Below are 21,185 nucleotides of genomic sequence, written 5' to 3' on the forward strand. Positions count from 1 at the left end.
TGGCTCAGCTTGTGACAAGCCAGCCCGAGCTGACGAGCTGGCGCGCTGGGCATTATTATGCTGCTATTATACAAATTCAAAAATTAAAAAAAATAAGAAATCACATTCAAAAAATTTAAGAAATTGTCCAGCAAGCACATCTTCAAGCAACTAAAGCCCATATCTTTTCTTTCCAAACCGAAAATACATCAATTTTGCATAATTGCGCCTTTGAAAATGGGACTGGACTTAAAATTACACGGGACTAAATCATAAATCCACTGTAGCTTAACGAGCCGAGCTGGCCCGGTCCGAGCTGACCCCTGACTCAGCTCATTTATTTTGGCCCGAACCTGAGCCGAGCTGGCTCGTTAACAGCTCGGTCCACTACCGAACAAGCTATTAGCGAGCGAGCTAGAAGCGAGCCACGAGCAGCGAGCTAGAAGCGAGCCACGAGCAGCGAGCTAGAAGCGAGCCACGAGCAGCGAGCTTTTTTGACAGCCCTAATTTGGACGGAAAATTTGTACCGTCTAGAGATGGAATAATAATTTTCTAATTAGTAGAGTTAAGAATTTGAATTAGCAGAGTATTAATTTGGACGGAAAATTTTGTACATCCAGAGATGGAATAATTAATTCCGTTTTTACAATATTTTTATTTTTATTTTCGATTAATAAAAAAAATCGGAAATGAATGGTGCTGAACTTTACACATTGAAAGATAATAATAATGTTTTTGTGAGATAGAAGATGTGGATAACCCTTTTAATTTTAAATATTCGCAAAGAAATTCTTGAATTCAAGTTTCGAAGTTATGATCTAGTTCATGATAAATTATTCATAATAGTTTTACACTTACATCATTTAACTAATTTTATAACTCTATTAAACTGAACTATGAAATACACATATTGTTTTTTCGTTCATAATCGATTTAGCAGCATTCGTTCTTAAATTTTTCGATTTTTAATCATTTCGTAACTAAATAAATAAAACTATTTAATTAAATAAACTCTTAAATTATTTAACTGAGCTAATAACGAGCTGACTCGTTAACATCTCGATCCAATAACAAACAAGTTGTTAGCGAGCGAGTCAGGTACGAATCACAATTGAGCCACAAGCTATGATTTTTTTTTGCCACCCCTAACCATCAATAATAATAATAGTAATTGATATCAGCTCCGTTTACGTAATAAGCTCTAGGGTCATTTCTGGAAGAACAAAAGAAGCAATCAAGCAAATGAGGATATTAATAGAAAGAGCCAATGAGCCAATCTAGTGACCTGTCTATATCTGAACCAAATGCCTGTGGTCATTATTTTCCCCGCCATATATCCTAGATAGATGTTCTATTAATCTCTACAATTGCCAAAACAAAAACAAAAATTATCATAATTGTGAAAATAGAGGAGGTAATAATTCTTCCCCAATGCTCGCTCAATCTCATCCTCCTCTCAATCCAACCACTAACAGAATGATCTCATCTACATCTAGATCTCCTGCATTCGCCCAACTTGCAAACAGCAAGTTCAAGCCAATCATAAACTCAAGTCAGAGAGTTGAGTTTAGTAGAAGGATTGTACTTCCTCTGTTAATCTCTGTTGCTGCAGTTCCAGATGCTAGTGAATCTCAGAAGGCTCTTTTACAAGGTAATTAAAACACTGCACATGAATTTTCAGTTCTCAGAAAGGAGAACAGAGCCAAGTATGATAAAGAGGTCTAAGGAGAACAAAGCCAATCTATTTACAGCTCTGTTGATGTTGCCTTATTGCATGCAATTTATTTACAGAATACCTGAAGAGATCTAAGGAGAACAAAGCCAAGAATGATAAAGAGGTCAGTAACCTATTCTTAGTGTTTGGCAAAAAGATTGAAGTGTTTTCAACACAAATTAAATTAAAGTATTTGTTTAAAGGGATTGCAAATCACTGGCTTTGGTAACTTTCATATTCATCTTCAATAGATTATAAATTCGCCAATCATCATTCTATACATGACCTGTATATGATTGATATATCATATGGCTCAACCCCTATTCTTCTTTCAAACAAAATTGATATATCATATATGAGACGATATATATTTAGGATTTTTTTTTTAAAATAAAACTACTACAAAAACCGACTCCACCGATCCTGTGGATGGGCAGAGGAACAAAGACGTTTGCTTCACTGCACTGCTGGATCAATGAAACCATTTTATGACCCATCTATACAATCTGACCACAGAAATCAATAGTAAATAGCTCCACTGATAAAAACCAAATCAATAATGCTTGTTATGTTAAGATATTTAAAAATAAATAATTAAGAAAATAACATCAAAATTTAAGAAAATTTAATTTTTTAACCATTTGATTTTTTATTATTTTTATATGCATGTGCATCAAACAATTTCAAATAACATAAAATTCGGCAATAACCTATCTATGTGTTTAATAAAATACCCAATAAAGTTTTCTTTTTAATTTTTTTGTTTAGTCAGAAAAAGCACAAGAATTCCCTATATTTCGACCAAGAGAAATACTCTCTATATTTTTTTTTAAGGGAAGGGATTATTTAACAATTTTTTATTTTGACACTATTAACAATATAAAAAAGTTTAAATTTAAAATCAAACATTATAGGCCTGGTTAATTTATATAGTGCACGTGCCATATCTATAAAAAATAATACTTGATACATTGCAGAATGATACTAAAATTGTAAGAAATTTGATATGTACTTTACCTACATATCCAGCCGACTTTTTTATTAATAGAAAAAAAAAATATACCTTCGAAATATAAGAACGTTATTTGAGACATAAGAAGAAAGCTATGATTCATAATATTTACAAGACATTATAAATCATAACGTTCTTGTTAATTAGCACCGTAAACTCTTAATTAAAAAAATAACAAAAAAAAGGGACATTATGCTGCATAATGTCCATGGACAGATGAAAAAAAATTAAGAAAACAACGGAAAAAAAATTGTATATATATGAATAGTATTCCTTTTGCTTGAGTGGTTACATTAAGCACACGACTCACCTATGGACTATGGTATACTTTTGAAATTATATCAGTATTGAATGAACACAATAAAGCAAAAGTGCAAAATTCATCAATTAGAATCAAATATATGAAGAGTACTAGTATTCCTTTTGATTGAGGGTTACATTAAGTTATTCCTTATGCAGCATAACATCTCTTCTTTTTTCCACCATGAACCTTATGCAACATAACGTCTCATTTTTTTTTTTTTTAATTAAGAGTTTACGGGGCTGATTAATTAACAAAGATGTTATGGTTTATAACGTTTCATAGACGTTATGATCAATTGACCATAACGTTCTTCTTATATTCTGAATTTCCACATAAACGTTTCTTATTGTCGATATTTTTTTTCCTATTAATGTGCGGCAAGGGAATGCATGACATATTGTTTTTCAACCAATTCAATATTAAAAAAAAAAAATAGATGGAAGGATGATTTGCATCTTTTAATTAGGTGTAGAGGGGTTTTGTTCATTTTCAAAATATAAAGAAGTATTTCAATCATTGCAAATCTGATGTTTGTATTTTATTTTATTTTATAAATGATTTCAAGCTATTATAATAATTCACTGTCAAGGGTCCCACCATCCCATCCATAAGTCTGTTAAGTGCAAATTACATTTGCTTAAAAATATTGTAATCTTAGTTCTTCTTCTAATTTTCCTTCTTCTTCTTTTGTCTGCATTGTTGATTAAAGAGACAAGATAGCTACTACAAAAGGAACTATAAAGACTATTTTGAATTCATAGAAGGCTCAGTTAAAGACAAGGATAAAGATGAACTCACAGAATCTGAGAAGGGTATACTTGAATGGCTTCGGAAAAACAGAAAATGACTCCAATATTAATTAGCTGAATATTGATGAGGCAAGAATTTGGATGATAGTTTTTCAGTTCCTAAGTACCTATCTATATATTCTTTGTGCAGCTAAATTCAAAGTAATAATCATAAAATGTTTTGAAAGGTGAGTATTCCATTCCAAGTTGTGGGGATAAAAAAAAGCCTTTCGGAACTAAATTTCTTGATGAAACTATCATTCGATATTTTATTTTTGATGTAGTTAATTAGTATTTAGTTTGGAGGGTCTGTTCCCCAAAAAGTTACTAAGAATTTCCAACGAACATTTTGATAGATTTTTTTTTTTTTCTTTTCTAGCAGATGATATTAAGATTTGTGCAAATAATGATGCATTTGAATTTTAAAGCGAATTAAACAGTTCTGATTAGATATCAGATCGAATCAGACCGCCTGACTTAAGAAAAGATATCAATCTAACATTTGATTCAATGTATTGACTACCTGGAGAGAAAATTAAACTTTAAACATATAATAAAAATAACCAAATTATGCCGATGATGTCTGGGTGGTGTAGTTGGTCATCACGCTAGTCTCACACACTAGAGGTCCCCGGTTCGAACCCGGGCTCAGACATTTTGATCTTTTTTTTCTATGTTTATTTTTTTTATCTTTTTCACTGCTTGACTTTATACTAAATTAATTCAAAAATTACAAATTGAATGAATATAAGAAGAACTTGGTGAGCTTTTGGAGATTAACCCATGAAGTAGATTAGTTTTCTAAATTTCCACATAAACGTTTGAGCCCGACTTTATTTTCATGACTTTTCCACATAATGTTCTTCACTTCTTATATTCTGAATTTTCACTCATGAAGTAGATTAGTTTCAACGATTTGAATATCTCATTTAAATTCAATCTGATAGATTTTGGAGTTAAGAACACCCTAGTTCTACTCAAATTACGACAAAGAACTTGGTGAGCTTAAAAACACCCAGTTCTACTCAATAATTTATAAGAATATTTCCATGTTTAGTTTGAAAATTTTGATTATAAGTACATTATTGGGAACGCATTTGCTGGATGATTTATAAGTATATTAAATTTGATGCAATTTGAAAAATTAACTATTTAGTTTTATTTGTTTTAGTTGACAGTTAAAAGAATTTTTAAATTACAACAAATTTGATACATGATCTTTCAAATCATAAATAAGAGGTGTTGATTTTATTTTTATATTGTAAATCAACTTTCAAGTTAGTGCGAGCTTTGATTTTTATTTCTTTTAATGTAATTGCGCAGTGTATTCACCAGATTGTCTCAAAGTAAAGCTGGCTCAACTGTAAACCGCATTTATCGATTACAATTTAGGGGGGATACTTCAATTCCTACAATAATAAAAAAATAAATGTATATTTCTACAATAATAAAAAATAAAGTATATTTCACGTCAATAATTTAGTAAAGTTGTTGTCAATAATTTTCTAACGTTTTCATTTCATCAATTCTAATTTTTCTGACATAACAAAAGGCCTTAATTTTCAGAATTGATGATTTACAATTGTAACATTAATGTATTTTCAAAATGAGAGAATTCAAATAGCTCATGTCTTTCATGTCTCACATTTTTTTATCTTTGATTTTAAAGTTCAAGCAGGCGATTAGAACCGCTCAACGTGATCTTCATATTAAAATGTATTTAGAAACCAAATTTATATTTTTTGAAAATTGTTTAATCAATGTTTGATTTTGTATTTATCTAAAAAACTAGTAAATTTTTTTTTAAAATATAAAATTTGATCTCCAGTTATATTTTTGGATATCATGTTAGACAATTCAGATCGATTGTTTGAACTTTAAAAACATAAATAAAAAATATAAGACACAATAATAGGTTTTGAACCCTCATCTTCAGACAAATTACTGAACTCCAAATCCTTATAATTATAGCAACCACATCACAACCTTACAATTAAAATTGTAATTATCACATCAATATGTTTAATCTACTTGATGCTATTATAAAATGTCTTGAACCAATGAGAATTATAAAAGCGCTTAACTCTGTGGTTTTCAAGTCTATTGATGCTCCTCTTCCAGGTAACAAATAGCCTAACAAGATCCACAACTTGAGCAAAGATGCCCTGCCACCAAAAAGTCAAACAAATAGTTTAATTGGATTAAATAATATATGCTGCTGCTCAGAAAGAAGAGTTGGGTTTGTCTATGATTTTATTTCATTAAATTTTTGGCGTGTTTTCAGGACACCACTTGTTCTGTTCCGTTCTCGGCTCTCTAGTCTCTCCTGGTTTTATACCAGGAGGCTTTTCTTCTAGTTTATATTATTTTTTTTCTGAAACACAGCCTAACAAATAACAATTGCAATAGCTACTCCAATGGCTGATTTTAGATTTCTATCAGTCTTTCTCTTATTCCTGTGCATAAACAATCATATTAGTTAAATTCATAAATAATTGTAGATGAATAAAAAGACATCATCTTAAATTACACTTCCTCATTTAACCTAAATATCTGATTCCAGTTCCAAATAATTAAGGTTCTGGTGTAATCGTCAATCCCAGCAAGATCCAGTGCCAAGGTACCAATAAATTTAAGCCAATCTTCACAACAACAAAAAAAAATTGTCACCTTTTATAATAATAAAAAAAACAAAGAAAAGACTTGCAGATGGTTCAATAATTGCACTAAGACCGGCCTCCCCATTCAGTTGGACAGAATAAACGAAACAAATCATCGAACTGCTTCAAAACTAAGCGATGCAATGGGCTTAAATCTGAACAGTCATTTATTTAGGCGGATACAATGGGCTTAGATCTGGCCCAAAACGGCCCAGGTATTCTCACAAGCATCGTTCAATTATTCGACCTGTACTTGTAGGACACTTAAGCTGCCCATAACTTGTGAAAACCCCATATCACCTTACCAGCTGACAATAAAATATCGTAAGCACTTTCGGCCGTGTAGTTGCCTGTAGAGCCTCATTTCCAAACCAGTTCGTCTTGAGTCTTGACCATTCCAATAAGAGAAATTTAGATATATACCCATCATAACTTCTTCAATTAATTAGATATTTCTCTATCAAAACTTCACAATTAGTTATTTTCTCCATCTAAATATAACTATATTAGAAATATACCCATTTCTTAGTTAAATCAATTAAAAATATTGATTAATAGTAATAAAATTTGAAAGGACAATTATGTCCTTATTCACTTCCCCTTCCTGCTCTTCAATCTTCCAACAAGCTGGCAATTCCAAAAACTCAAAATTTTGAGTTATTTCCAGAGATATGGACCCACAAGCTATAATATTCTAGCCCATCATCTTTCTTTCCCTCTTTCTCTTTGAAAGCATATGCAAGACGCAAATGTTTGATTCGACTATGCTAAGAAACAATTTCAAGTTAAATAAAGATTATTCTATCCCAATCTTAGACAGAGTTTCTTTTTTTCTAACTAAATGTAAGAGAAAAGGGAAAATCAAATAGTTAGCAGGTACTCTATACAGATCCACAATCAAAGTATAATTTCATAGAAATAATATCTTACCCATTTGAACAGTTCTAGGCTTCTAGCTGATCGTTTTTGAGAATTGAGAGTTAGAAGAAAATAAGTAAATTGTGACCGAGTGTTTTGTTCTTTCTCTCTTTCCCAGAACTTGTTCGACCATGTTCATTCACTATCTTATTTTTCGTATTTCAATTTCAAATACGAGACACAAGTAAGCAAATAACAACGATTGACTCTCTCTCTCTCCATTTCAGTTACCTAGGATTCATTATTTCCTACGTCTCTCTGGCATTGCAATATACCACTGTCCAGCAACAATTGATTCTTTCTACATATAAATTTTTGAGTCTCTAGCACTAGAGTATCGAAGAGTGAGAAGGGAGAAGAAGAGAATAAGGGCATAACTGTCCTTTTAATTTTTTTTTACTACTGTTAATTGTTTTTAGATGATTTAATTTAATAATGGGTATATTTATAATATAGTTATATTTAAATAGGGAAATAACTAATTTTGAAATTTTAATGGAGAAATATCTCATTGAAGAAGTTATGATGGGTGTATATCTAAATTTCTCTTACAATAAAGACATTAAATCTTGAATATTAGGTAGTGCATCAACTAGGGAAAGCCTTTCATTATTCGGCCTTGGTATCCCTTGTTGAATCAATCATGTAGAAACTAAGGGCGTGTTCGGATGTTACGGGATTATGGAATGGAAATGAGAATGAGAATAGGAATTCACTTTTGAAAAAGTGAGAACCCACGGGTCCGGAATGCACGGAATTAATTATAGGAATATGAAAAAATGAGGAACTTTCTAAAATACCAACTGTTATTTAATCAGCTAGGATGACCGGAGGAACTTTCTAAAATACCAACTGTTCATTGATTAATCTTTTGTCCTTGTTGAAATTTATTGATAACTTTTTTATTTTGAGTAAATATGAGAGGTCAAGCCATCTAATTATTTAATATTTATAATTTTTTTTTTTGGATTTTAAATTTATAACCTCACACATGAAGAGTATTATCTTTGCTACTAGATTAAAATCCGGTTCTCGATAATTTTATTTAATAGATAAAAATGAACTAAAGTTAAATATTAAAAAAAAAAAAGTCTTTAGTCTAATGGAAAAATGTAATGTCATTTGTGGAGAAGGTCACAATTTTGAAATCCGAATGACAAGTATTTATGAATATTTGAATTTGAGACATTAGACCTTTATTTTTAGATGATTAAAAGTTTTTAGTTTTAAATATCTTGAAGAGATTCTTCAAACGAATTTCTAAACTTATTAATTCACTTCTTCTTTTTTAAATATACGTCCAAAATTGTAAAACTCATTTTATAATTAAGTAAGACTTATCTTCTTTTATTTATATAGCTGGACAATAGTTGTATATTTTTTTTATTATGTGTAAACAATTCTAAAATGTATGAGTAATTGCTCCTGAGCAAATTTCTGATTTATCATGCAGATATAAATTAGATAAAAATTAATATAGTTATTTGCTCTAATACATCATACCAGAGTTAATAAAAAAAAATTAAACTGACCAGGTCAAATATAACTAGCAACACCTTTTTGGTAACAAATCTTATAAATAAAATAGATAAATAATATTTCATGCTTAGTCAACATTAATTCTTATTAAATACTGTTGTAGATACATAATTACAATAACATTCTTTTTAGAAAACTTTGTCATCAAATAATAACTATCCGTTCAGATTAATAATAACCGTTAATATTTAATGCTTTATAGTAGCTCAAAGCTTTATGCAAAAATTATCGTCCAACAGGCTAATTTTTTTAATTTCTGTTAACGACTAGAAAATTAATTTGGTGAGCATATATTACTATGGATAGGTAGGGGTGTCAATGGCACCCTTTTATCTGTTTACCCAACTCGTATCGTATCCAAAATACACGAATAAGGATAAGATTTTTTTTTTTTTCATTAACTTATTGGGTACGGGTACGAGTAACGATTTGTTCTTGTTATCTTACCTGTTTTTTGTATAAGATAATTTTTTAAAATAAAATTATATATATAGATATATATTTGTATGAAGATAATATATGATACAATAAAGTTTTGTATTTTATTAAATTTTCATAATACAAATTAGTTGTATTTATTATTATTTTTTGTATTGAAAAATATTTTTTTATCCGTTTATCCGACCAGTACCATATTTGAAAAGACGAATAAGAGTAAAGATTTTTTTTTCATTACTATAACGAGTACGGATATGAAAATATTTTCACCCAACCTGTATCGTACCCGTTGACAGCCCATGGGCCATGGATAGGAGAGAAGGGAGTACTGGACTAGAAGCAACGCAACGCTTTTTTCTAAGCTAGGAAGGTGAAGCAGAGTGTTGAAACCAGAGTTCAAACAGTATTTTTTTTAAAAATGACAAGTTTTGGTTCGGTGACCGTGTTTGAAAAAACATCTGCATTATATTATACGCGACGGAATTTGGAGACAAAAAAGGCGATTCAAGTTCAAACGATTCATTTTGCATAAAATAAATACAAACCTTTTATGTCAAACGTGAGGAGGTTCCTTCAATTTTTTTTTTCCTCAATGTCTATACTTCTATTTTTTGTAATGATAGTTTTTTTTTTTAAACTTACATGTCCAATTAAATCTAATATATTTATTTTTGTATACAGACGTAAAAAAAATATTACTTACCAATTTTATTTTTATATGAATCAACAAGTTGAAAAATCAACGTCTAAATATTATTCACATCAATATATTTTTTATAAGCTCTTAATAACAATTAAAGTTGAAATATCATAATTTTTTATGTGTATTTAGAAAAAATGACATTAATCATATCTCACAATTTTATTTTGACATTTATATTTAAATTTAAATTTATTATTTTTATATAAATAAAGACATAATGGAGACATAAAAATTAGAGGAACCCTTCTTGTTTTTTTTTTTTTTTTGAATAAAGTGGGGGAGTGCCCACCAGTTTCATTACGAAACAACACAATTTTTACATCACTAAGTACTTGAAAAACTAAAACATAAGTATCACACTAAAGGGAAAGTCTTTAGGCAAGTTTGCAAGAAATGAGCAATTATTACAACCTACAAAAAGAAATTATCTAAACCAAAAAATTAGTCAACAGCAGCTGATTTGTCAAGAGAAGATGTAGGCTCTGTAGTGTCAAACCCTACTAATCCAGTATCACCTAGAAGTAAAGCATCCATAGTATCAAACCCTTCTAACCTAGGGGTTGGATCTTCCTCCAATATAATACTCTACATTTTTTTTCATAAAATTGAAATCACAATATACAAGCTTATTTGATTCCTCCAATTCTAATTTTCTAATTCACCTCAAATTTATTATGGAACCAACTTGCTCGTTAAAAATTAAACACCAATATCCATATTTTTTTTTTCATTCAACATTGCGCAATTTTAAATTCTAAACGTGTTGCTTGAACAATCTGGTCAGCGATGCATGCTGTCATCCCCAAAATTTTTTTGAGAAAAACAATGGGTTGCTTCAGGTCTATGGGGTACTTGAATTCTTGGGATGACATCCATAAAAATATTGTTTACTGATCAACTGGTAGGGGTGGCAACCAGCTGGTTCATCACGAACTGGATTCAGCTTGAACTTGTTACGTGTTAGCTCGTTCGAGTCATGAGCGTGCTGATTTTAGAGGTCTGAGCTGAAATCGTCACAAGCTGAACCAAATTAGCTCGTGAACTGACTCACTGGATCTTGATGGATCTTGTTTTAAGAAGAAAATAAATTCTATAAATGTTTTGACTTGAGCTTGACAGTATAAAAATGCACACAAATTTATAGAAATTCACAAATTGATGCCTAACCGAGCTAGCTCGTGAGCTGACGAGCAGCTAGATTCCAGTTTGAACTCATTAATTATAGACCGAACTAGTGGCGAGCTGACTTGTTAACAACTCAATCAAGTAACAAATGAACTTTTAGCGAGCGAGTCAAATGCGAGTCACAATTAAGCCACGAGATATAAGCTTTTTTGCCACCCCTATCAATTGTTAATTAGAAGGCTGTCCTTGTTCGTTTGGATCCTGGTACGTTTGGATGACACAAGAATAGCGCTAACCCAGGAATAGCTGCTATTCCTGGCGAGCTATTCTCATTCAGCACGTTTGGATGAAAAAAAAAACGCTATTCTCAACAAAGGAATAGCTCGGGTTAGCTGCTATTATGTTATTCCTATGAAATGTTGGGTTAGCAGCTATTCCGAACCCAGAAATAGCTGCTATTCTGAACCCAGAAATAGCTGCTATTCTGAGCTATTCCTTGATTCATCCAAATGCACAAATAGCAATGCTATTCTAAATTAAGTGCATCCAAACAACCACACTTGCTATTCCGAACAAGCAGAACAACGTTATTCCATTGTTCCAACAAAAAGTAGAAATAGCGACTATTGCAAAGAGTGCAAACTCTATTCCAAAGAGTGCATCCAAACAATATTTTAGCTATTTCGAATAGCTTGAGTTAGCACTATTCTCTTATCATGCTATTCTTATTTGCTATTCTCAAATAGTAGCTATTTTCACTATTCTAGAGTGCATCCAAACGCACCATATATAACAGCAAAATAGCTAAAGCCTTTGTTGGTTTGTTCAACAACATTACTTGTAAAGTCACCAACCGTGCTGGTCTTTTTAATATCTAAAGAAACTCAATACATTCTTCCAATATGATACCTGAGTTGTCACTTTTAATCTGGTACGAATCTCAAAAAAGCCCCAGTTGTCTTTTTTTTCTTAAGACAAACAAGCCCCTGTACCTCTTAGAGGCTCTACCAAGGTCTCGGTTAAATCATGGTTTCGGAACTGGGTAGCCTAAACCATGGTTTATCTATTATGAATTGATTGTGTATTTATTTATTTATTTTTTTGAAATCCCGGTAGCGACCACCAGGTGTTGATTGTGTATTTATATTAAGCTTTTGTGATGCTAACCGGTAACATTTTAACAACCTCTTCAATAATTATGATCGTGAAAGTCCCCTAAAGAAAAAAGGAGAAGAGGAAAGAAAATAATCATTAACGGTCACACTACTGTGCGGTGGGCCCCACCGTTGCAGATTCTAATCATTCAATATTTGCATTATGAATTATGAATTGGATTTGGTGTTGATCCAACCAGAGACTTATCCCTTCAATCCCGGATAACTTAAATAGACCTGGTCTTAGAGCACCTTCATTCCCATAATTATAAAAAATAAATTTGTTTGTCACATCAATTATTTAACAAAAAAATTCACATTAATTTTAACATATGCATCCTATAATAATTTTACAATTGTTAGCATTTCATTTTGAAATTAGTATTTGCAAGATCTAACATGACATTTTTCAAATAGATTGCTAATTTAGTGAGATTGTCAAATTAGTTATTACTTCACATTCATAAAATTAAAAGTTTAATTCCTATTTATAGAAATATAAAGGCGCTTATGCTTTCAAGAATACTGTGGTCTTCGAGAAAGAGGAGGTAGCACAATTGGCTAGAAAAATGTCTTAGAATTGTTATATTCAAAAGTTGAGAGTTCGATTTCCCCTCACGAACCTTGGTAGCTACTAAGTTTTCAAAAAAAAAAAAAAAAAAAAAGAGAATACTGTGGTCTTCTAATCTATTGGTGCTCTTCCAGCCAACTGCTTGACCAAATATTCTACACAAAATCCTGAATCCAAAGCTTGAGAAAAGATGCCATGCTACCATAAAGTCAAACAAAAAGCCTAACTGGATTAAACAATAATATGCTGCTCAATACGACGTGTTGGGTTTATCTAGGATAATTATTTTAAATTTTTGGCGTATTTTTCAGGACTCCTTGTTCCGAGTTCGGACCCGTTCTTGGTTCTCTCCTCGTGTTATATTCAAAAGTTTTTTTTTTTTTTTCTTTTTTCTGAAACGCAGCCTAACAACTAACAAGAGCATTAATTAAAGAAATCAAATGTCAGAGGATTTGCAGGGAAATGATAAGTTTCTTGAAGTAGAAATGTCGCATGAAATTTTCAATCCTCGTTTCAAGTTTCAACTTTTGTCTCACAAAATTTAATTTAGTTATTAAGAACTGACTTCTTTGCAACGATTTCTCGCAATCATATAATTTTCAACAATTCGACTATAATGGGCTAAAGCATAATTTTCCATACAAATTCATTGTTTTTAAGGGCATGTTCGGCCTCCAATTGAGAATGGATATGGGCACAGGAATTGAACTGAAAAATACTGTTCTCGTGGAAAAAAAAAAATTCAATTCAACTGAATTTTTTTTTTCCAACGGGAACAATAACGCGGCCGAACAGGACCTAAAGGAATTAGTAGTGTTTTGATTATAATATGTACTGAGTTGCTTCGTTGGCGAGCGTCATTGGTTTTTAAGGTCAGCTCCAGAAGAGGGTACACGGAGGGAGGGAAAGAATAAATCATTGTGCGGAGGGAAGACGTCATCAGCCCATTCAGTCAGTTGCGACTTCATCTGCTTCAGAAAAGAAGAATCGGAGAGGGAACGAAGGGAAGCGGTTACTGTGCAGAGGGGAGAGGAGCTGAAAATCGTGTTGATTTTTGACAAAATCTTTCATCTCAAATTAGAGTGTAAGATCACTGTGCAGATAAAAAGCTCACCGTCTTCTTTCCCTTTCTTTTCATTAATGAGCTTTTACCCTCTAATTATGGAATACAGTCTTAGAGGAATGCTATAGGCCTTTTGCAAAATGCATGAAACTTTAGGGTCATTGCTTTTAAATAAATTTTTTTTTTCCGAAAATCAACATCTGCAAGGGGACAGTTAGTTACAAAATGAATTTCTACGCAGATTCATTCCGTCTCATTGCTTCATCATCCATACAAACCCAATGATTTTTTTTTCTTTCAAGGTTGATGGCAAATAGCTTTCCAACGGTTTATATTCAAAATAAAAATAATTACATAACCAGGAGACCTGGTTCCACACTCATTCCATCAACTAACTATAGATTAAAATAACACTAGCCGTTTCATTGATAAGAATTTTCACCATTTTGAATTTTTGAGAGAATAACCTCCTGTTTCTCTCTTATTAGAGCGTCTATGCTTCCGCTGCTCATGCAGTATCCCATTGTGGTTTATCCTTTCCAGACATTCTCACCCTTTAAACCCATCATATGTCTCACAAAGTCTGTAGATTCGTATGAATATGTTCAGAATGAAAGGGGTTCACATCCTCTGAGTTAACTCAAATTCTGAATTTAGCTTCGGACTGTCCGATCAAAATCTGAAGTAATTCAGTTCAAATCTGTAATACACATAATTATTTAATATTCGTGCGGATTTAAATTGAACGGTCCGGATCAACACTCGTTATCCACAAATTCGCTTGCTAAAAATTCAAATTAAACTTGAGAATCAAACAAAAGAAAACCTCCATCAGAACTTGGAATTTTGAACAATTAGGTGGACGCTTCAATAAGTTGGATAGGAAATTTTCTCCAAACAATCATATAATCATTTCCCTGAATGGAGAGGACTTTCTAAGAGTACTTGTTTGTCTTTTTCTTTATATCATATTATGATTCTCATACAAGTATTTGCATATTTTGTTTTGAGAATTCCAAAAAGATATTTATTTTGTTTTGCTTCTCACTTGAGGCAGTACTAATACTTGTAATTCTTCAAACTAGCTAAATAAAGACAAAAAAAAAAAATCATTGTTGTATCTTTTTTTTTTTTTAAATAAGAATTTTCATTAATTTCAACATCTATTTGTTCAGATTTTTTTTTTTTGCGAAAATTAAACATATGTTTCTTTGTAAATATACATGGTAATCTAATTCTTTTTATTATTTTTATTGTTGAATTATTTGAATAAAGGTTGTGTACTCATTTTCATTTTTTTTTATGAAAATGGCCATAAAAATCACCGCTTAAATATTAACATGTAAAATTAGAGTTGTCCTTATAGCTTCGGTCCGAAAAAATGAATATCTATTTCAAAATAAATTAAATTTAAATAATGATAATTCTTACAGTCTAGCAAATTTTTGACATAAATAATTGTTTTTCAAATCTCTACAAACTTATATATAAAAAACAACAGTATGATTAACCGCATAAAAATCACTAAGAAAGGTACAAACTCTCTTAAACGAGAAAAGATGATAAGAGAAAAATATAACAATTCAATTATAACAAATTCGAACAGAGAATAAAATTGTATGAATAAAAGTATTAATGAAAAAATATTGTAACTTAACTCATTTTATGAAGTATAAATAAGAATGCTTACAGCAGGGGTGGCAAAAAAGCTCGTGGCTCGATTGTGACTCGCATCTGACTCATTTGCTAACAGCTCGCTCATTATCGGATCGAGCTGTTAATGAGCCAGCTCGTCACTAGTTTGGTCCATAATTAATGAGTTCAAGTTGGGACCCAGCTCGCAAGCTAGCTAGACTAGGCATCAATTTGTGAATTTGCATGAATGTGTGTCCATTTTATACTATCCAGCTCAGAAATAAATATGCTGCGATCCGAATTGGAGCTACAGTATCCTGAAATCCTTGCTTTTCCAAATTCAGCCGTTCAAATTTTTCTATGCACTTATCTCTAAATAGCTAGTTTTTCTGTGCACGCATCTCAAAAAAATTAACATTTAGATTTAGAAAGGCAGGGATTTCAGGGTAATGTAGCTCCAATTCGGATCACAACATATTTGTTTCCATCCAACTCAGCTAAGTCCAGTTCGGTTCAAAAAGTTCGTAGAATTTATTTTCTTCTTAAAACAAGATCCAACCAGATCCAGCAAGTCAGCTCGGACCTTTAAAGTCAGCTTAAGTATTTAAAGCTAGCTTGATCCCACTCGAGATATTTAAAGCTGATATTTCAGCTCGGACCTCTAAAGTCAGCTCGCTCGTGACTCGAACGAGCCAACTCATGACGATTTCAAGCTAGACCCAACTCGTTGCCACCCCCTAGCTTAAGTATTAACAAACATACAACCCTTTCCCCACCCAGCTATTTTCCCAAACTTTCAATCTAAACCATCAGTTCCACTAATCATTTCATCTATCAAGTCGTCTCAAAAAATAATCAAGTTTTACAATAGCATAGATCTCTCGGTTCTATATGTTCGTACCAAATTTACTTAAAAACCTCTAGAATTCCTAAATAACTCGAAAATCAGAATTAAATCTGCTCTTCTTTCAGAAAAAAACAAGAACATGTATATATTATTTTTTCATCTCAACTATTGAAATATATTTTAACAGTCTAGATTTGAAGATGAAATATGCTACTTTTCTTTTCTCTTCAAAACCTGAACGGTTAGATGAAAAAAAAATATTCATATATTTTTTGAAAAAAAAAACAGATCCTCGAAGTTCGAAACCCATCTGAAGGTTTCTCTTTAGACTGTGTACCAGAGGAGGTGAAATATCGTTCATGAAAGGAAAGGGAATAGAGGTAGAATCCTAGTAGTTCGGATCTGACCGAATCATTCCCTTATCCAAAAAAGGAAAATCGAAGAGAGAGCGGAGCAGAGAGGAGGGGAGAGAAGTTAAGTTTGTTGTACAAAAATTCTGAAATTTGTCACTCCCAAATCGGAATATATAGAAAGTAAAATTAACACTGATCCCTCTCTTTTTCTTCTGTTCCTTCTCTCTACGTGAAGGATTCTGGAGCGCAGCCTTAGGAAAAAAAACATGGGCTATAAATCAAGTCGGAACGAGTGAGACAACTAGTGTTGTAAGTCGAAATATAATTGATACGTAATATTATAAAAGAAGTTGAGTATAATCCAACCCGATAATTTTTTTTAAAGAAATTTGTTTATATGATTATAATAATAATATGATTATAGAATCTTGCTAGCTTATGTTAATAAAAAAATAAAAGAGATCAAGTCTATAATTATAGACAATCTAGCTTTTGATCTAGTGGTAAAGATACATTGTATTTATTTATGGGTTCAAAATTCAGCTGAGGAATTTTTTTTGTTATAATAACAGAGGTATTAAATAATTGAGTGGCTTCACATCTAGTCTTTACTCAAAAAAATTATAAATGATCTGTTTTTTTTTTCTTGGCAGAGCAAAAGGTACACGTTGATATTGACATATTTATTTTCTTTTCTTTTTTGATAAAAGGCTTCAAAGTCCGTTTTGTTTAACTGAAACAAAAATTAAGTTAACATTTACCAAGTTGACATACATATATAGTCTGTTAAACTAAAAGAAAATTTAAAAAGGAATAACTTCTTAGACTTTTACATCCGATTATTTTTGCAGAATATCGACATTATGTATTCAGTATTCAATAAAGCAATTGAAATAACGAAAGTATTGTCGTTTTCGTTTATTATGGGGCTCTGATCACGATGGATGCGGCTTGTTCACCTGTCATTTAGCTAGCAAAAAGAAATATCGTACCTCGTTAAGTTCCCAAAATTACCAATTTAGGATTGTCGATCAGTCGACCCCAGTCGAGTTAAGCACGAGTTGAGTTGAGTCAAGTCAAAAGGCGGATCCACGTTCTGTCAGATACTCTTAAATTTTTAAAATAATTTTTAAGATATTGGTTTTTGAGTTCTTGTTTCATAATACTCTTCCAAATCCACGTTCTGTCATTAACAGCGGCGATCCTCTCACGTGGTCCCTCAACACTAATTCTCAAATATCTCCCAAAATCAACTGTTACTATTTGAAAAGTGTCAGTAAATTTATTCTCATAATTCTGTAAACTCATTCATCAAATTATGCAAACATTAACGAATTTTTATTATAGTGTGGTTTCAAAAAATATATATATATAAAGAGAGAGAGAGTTGGGCTATGATGAGTTGCGACTTGCGAAATAAGAATTTTGTTTTACTTCACGCTCATATTTTGTATATTTAAAACTTCAAAGAGACGATTCGAACTGCTCAACATGATCTCCATATTGAAATGTGTTAGGAGATCAAATTTTACATTTTTTTCAAAATTATTTACTAAATTTTTAGAATATTTCAAAATCACTATTTTTTTATAGTCTAATCCGTCCAAAATAACAATTATCTACTTATCTAAAAAAATAGTAAAATAATTTTAAAAAAAATGTAAAATTTAGTCTCCAAGCACATTTCAATATGGATATCATATTGAACAGTTCGAATCAACTATTTGGTCTTTGAAAACAGAAATATGAACATGAAGTAAAACAAAATCCTTACTTCATAACTCACGGTAGCCCATCTCACATATATATATATATATATACAGACACACACACAATAATTACGGAGCAATGATCTGCATAAGAAGAAGAGTACAGACTACAGAGTACTTGTAATTAAGTTGATGATGCTCAAGTCAAGGTACCGTTGCCCCATCATTAATGCGGTTGGATTTAAAAATAAAAAAAATTATCAAAGGTGCTCAAGTTGTTGGACGCCATTAAGAGTTAACAAAGAGAGATCAAATGTGGAAAGAAATTTAACCTAATCAAAGCTTTTCAAAAGTTAGTATCCAACTTTGTTTACTGTTAGCTAGTATCAGCTAATTAACCTTTTATTATCTACTAGGTCAACTTTAACATGTGCCAGTATATTCATCTTGTCAGTGAAATCCGATCTCAGATTTACAATTATTCTAGCCCTTCCCCAATCAGTAATATTAATTTTCTTCTTAAAACAAGATCTAGCCAAACCCAGCAAGCTAGCTCGGGCTGACTTGTCACGATTTCAAGCTGAGGTTTCAGCTCGAATACCCTAAATCTAGCTTACTCGGTTGTAGCTCGATGCAAAATTAACAAGCTGAGCTAAAATCTAGCTCGGACTGAGCCAGCTGGTTGCCACCCTATTCCTTGCTCATTTTTTTTTATTTAACTCGTGATTGTTTTTGAAGCTTTCTTTGACATACAAAAAAGAAATGAATTTTACAAATTTTTTGAATCAAACTGTACTGAGCTGGACCGAGCTAGACAGTATAAAATGTACACAAATTCACAAATTGATGCTTAGCCGAGCTAGCGAGCAAGCTAGGCCCCAGCTTGAACTCGTTAATTTTGAACCGAGCTAGTGGCGAGCTGACTCGTTAACAGCTCAGTCCAGTAACAAGTGAGTCAGGTGCGAGTCACGACCGAGTCATGAGCTACGAGCTTTTTTGCCATCCTAACATTTTGGGTTTAAGGAGGACAGGAGAGGTCCAGCATTTGTATCGAACTGGAGAGGAAAAAAATTGTAGACAAGGTCCCAGAAAATTAGTTGGGTACAATTAATAGGCTAATCGAAAGCTAATCCACCCGGTGAGTTGAATCTTGAATGTTTGCACCTTACTGAAGCAATCATTATTATTATTATCAAGGCATCATTTCCTCTGTCGTATTGGTTTTATTCTATTTTAATTAATTTTGGAGAACTTACATTTTCTTGAAGTTATTGGAGTATAAATAATAATATAATACGGTTTAACTTCAGTAAACTACAGTACGCTGGCTTTTAGTGTCGCCGCATTTGCTTTTAAACTTTTATTCTAATAATGTTTGTGATTTAAACTCGGGAGAAGATGAACAACCGTGACCTACAAGGCCACAACTATTGGTGCCCTTTAGATTCCACCTAATTATACCAACCCGTTTGAATTTAATCCCAAAAAGGCAGAATTCTTGGGGCAGAGTCGCAGAGATATTTATAGGAACACTAGCTCCAACAACTGGAGAGACCGAGTTGAACAAAGGCATTGGCCGTATTTTGTACACCGAGAGGGTGAAAATAATGCAACATTTAATACTATAAAATAAATAATAATTTCTAGCATAAACCAGTATTGTAAATAACGGTATGCGGTTATTGGATGAACACAGTATTGTCAAGCGATTAATTGAGAATAATTAGAAATAATTGATCATAGTCGGAAATAATCGGACAATTAATCGAGAAAATCCATGACGATTTGATTACCGCCAACGACTAATCGGCCAAAACAGATGTTTTTTACAACACTGGCATAAACAACTGAATTCTGACAATTAATTTGTACATTACAATAGTTAATTCCTGATAATTGTTTAATAAATTACAAAGTATGTGTATTAAAAATTAGATCCATCATACGATTATGATGAATTTTGCCTCTTCTATAAAAGATGCATATTCAATTTTCAAACCTTCACTTAAATGTTATTTTAATTTAATTTTCATGAATATAGATATATTAAATAGTATTTAAATGCAGTAGTAAAACACAGTGTCTTAATTTATGATTTATGACATTATTGCTTGAAGTAAATATTAACATATAAAAGATATTAATTTACTTATGACAAAATCTCACATTTAATTATAAACATCACAAATTAAGTGAAAATGATTATGAATGCAGGTTAGACTTTCTAATATATGTCAAAATCAATAATTAATTATTTAATAGAATTATGCAGTACGAAAATAAACATAAAATTTATTGCACACCGAGTTTCAATTTGACAGGATATGTAATCATGTATGGGGGTGTTCATTAGGTCCGGTTTAGTCGGTTTTGAACCGAATCGAATTAGTTTGGATCAAACGGTTTGGTTCGTTTTTTTAAATCAAATTATAACTTTGGTTCGGTTTGGTTTGGCAATTTTCAAAATTGAAATAACCAAATCGACCGAACTTTTATATATTGAGAATTTGATCGGACCGCCCTGGTTTATGTCTTAATACCCAGGTTTATTTCTCAATCAATTACTTTAAATATTTCAGTTTATTTCTTAATATATTTCAATTTATTATAAATCAATTGTTTTAAATAAAAAATAATATATTTTGATTTGAACCGAACAAACCGAAATAAAAC

General features: G+C 31.6%; 1 protein-coding gene and 1 non-coding gene across 2 annotated transcripts; both read left to right on the forward strand.

Annotated features, from left to right (window-relative positions):
- Positions 1-1,327: 1,327 nt before the first annotated feature.
- Positions 1,328-4,091, forward strand: LOC144565308 (photosystem I reaction center subunit N). Its single transcript, XM_078315031.1, has 3 exons — positions 1,328-1,630; positions 1,771-1,817; positions 3,719-4,091. The coding sequence occupies exons 1-3, from the start codon at positions 1,411-1,413 to the stop codon at positions 3,854-3,856; spliced, it is 405 nt and encodes a 134-aa protein (XP_078171157.1). The 5' UTR covers positions 1,328-1,410; the 3' UTR covers positions 3,857-4,091.
- A 287-nt stretch (positions 4,092-4,378) lies between these two features.
- On the forward strand, positions 4,379-4,452 carry TRNAV-CAC (transfer RNA valine (anticodon CAC)). Its single transcript has one exon. It is a non-coding gene; the product is annotated as a tRNA-Val (tRNA).
- The last annotated feature ends 16,733 nt before the right edge of the window (positions 4,453-21,185 follow it).

Source organism: Carex rostrata, chromosome 14 (genome assembly GCF_964058835.1).
Source record: "Carex rostrata chromosome 14, lpCarRost1.2, whole genome shotgun sequence".
Taxonomy (NCBI): Eukaryota; Viridiplantae; Streptophyta; class Magnoliopsida; order Poales; family Cyperaceae; genus Carex; species Carex rostrata.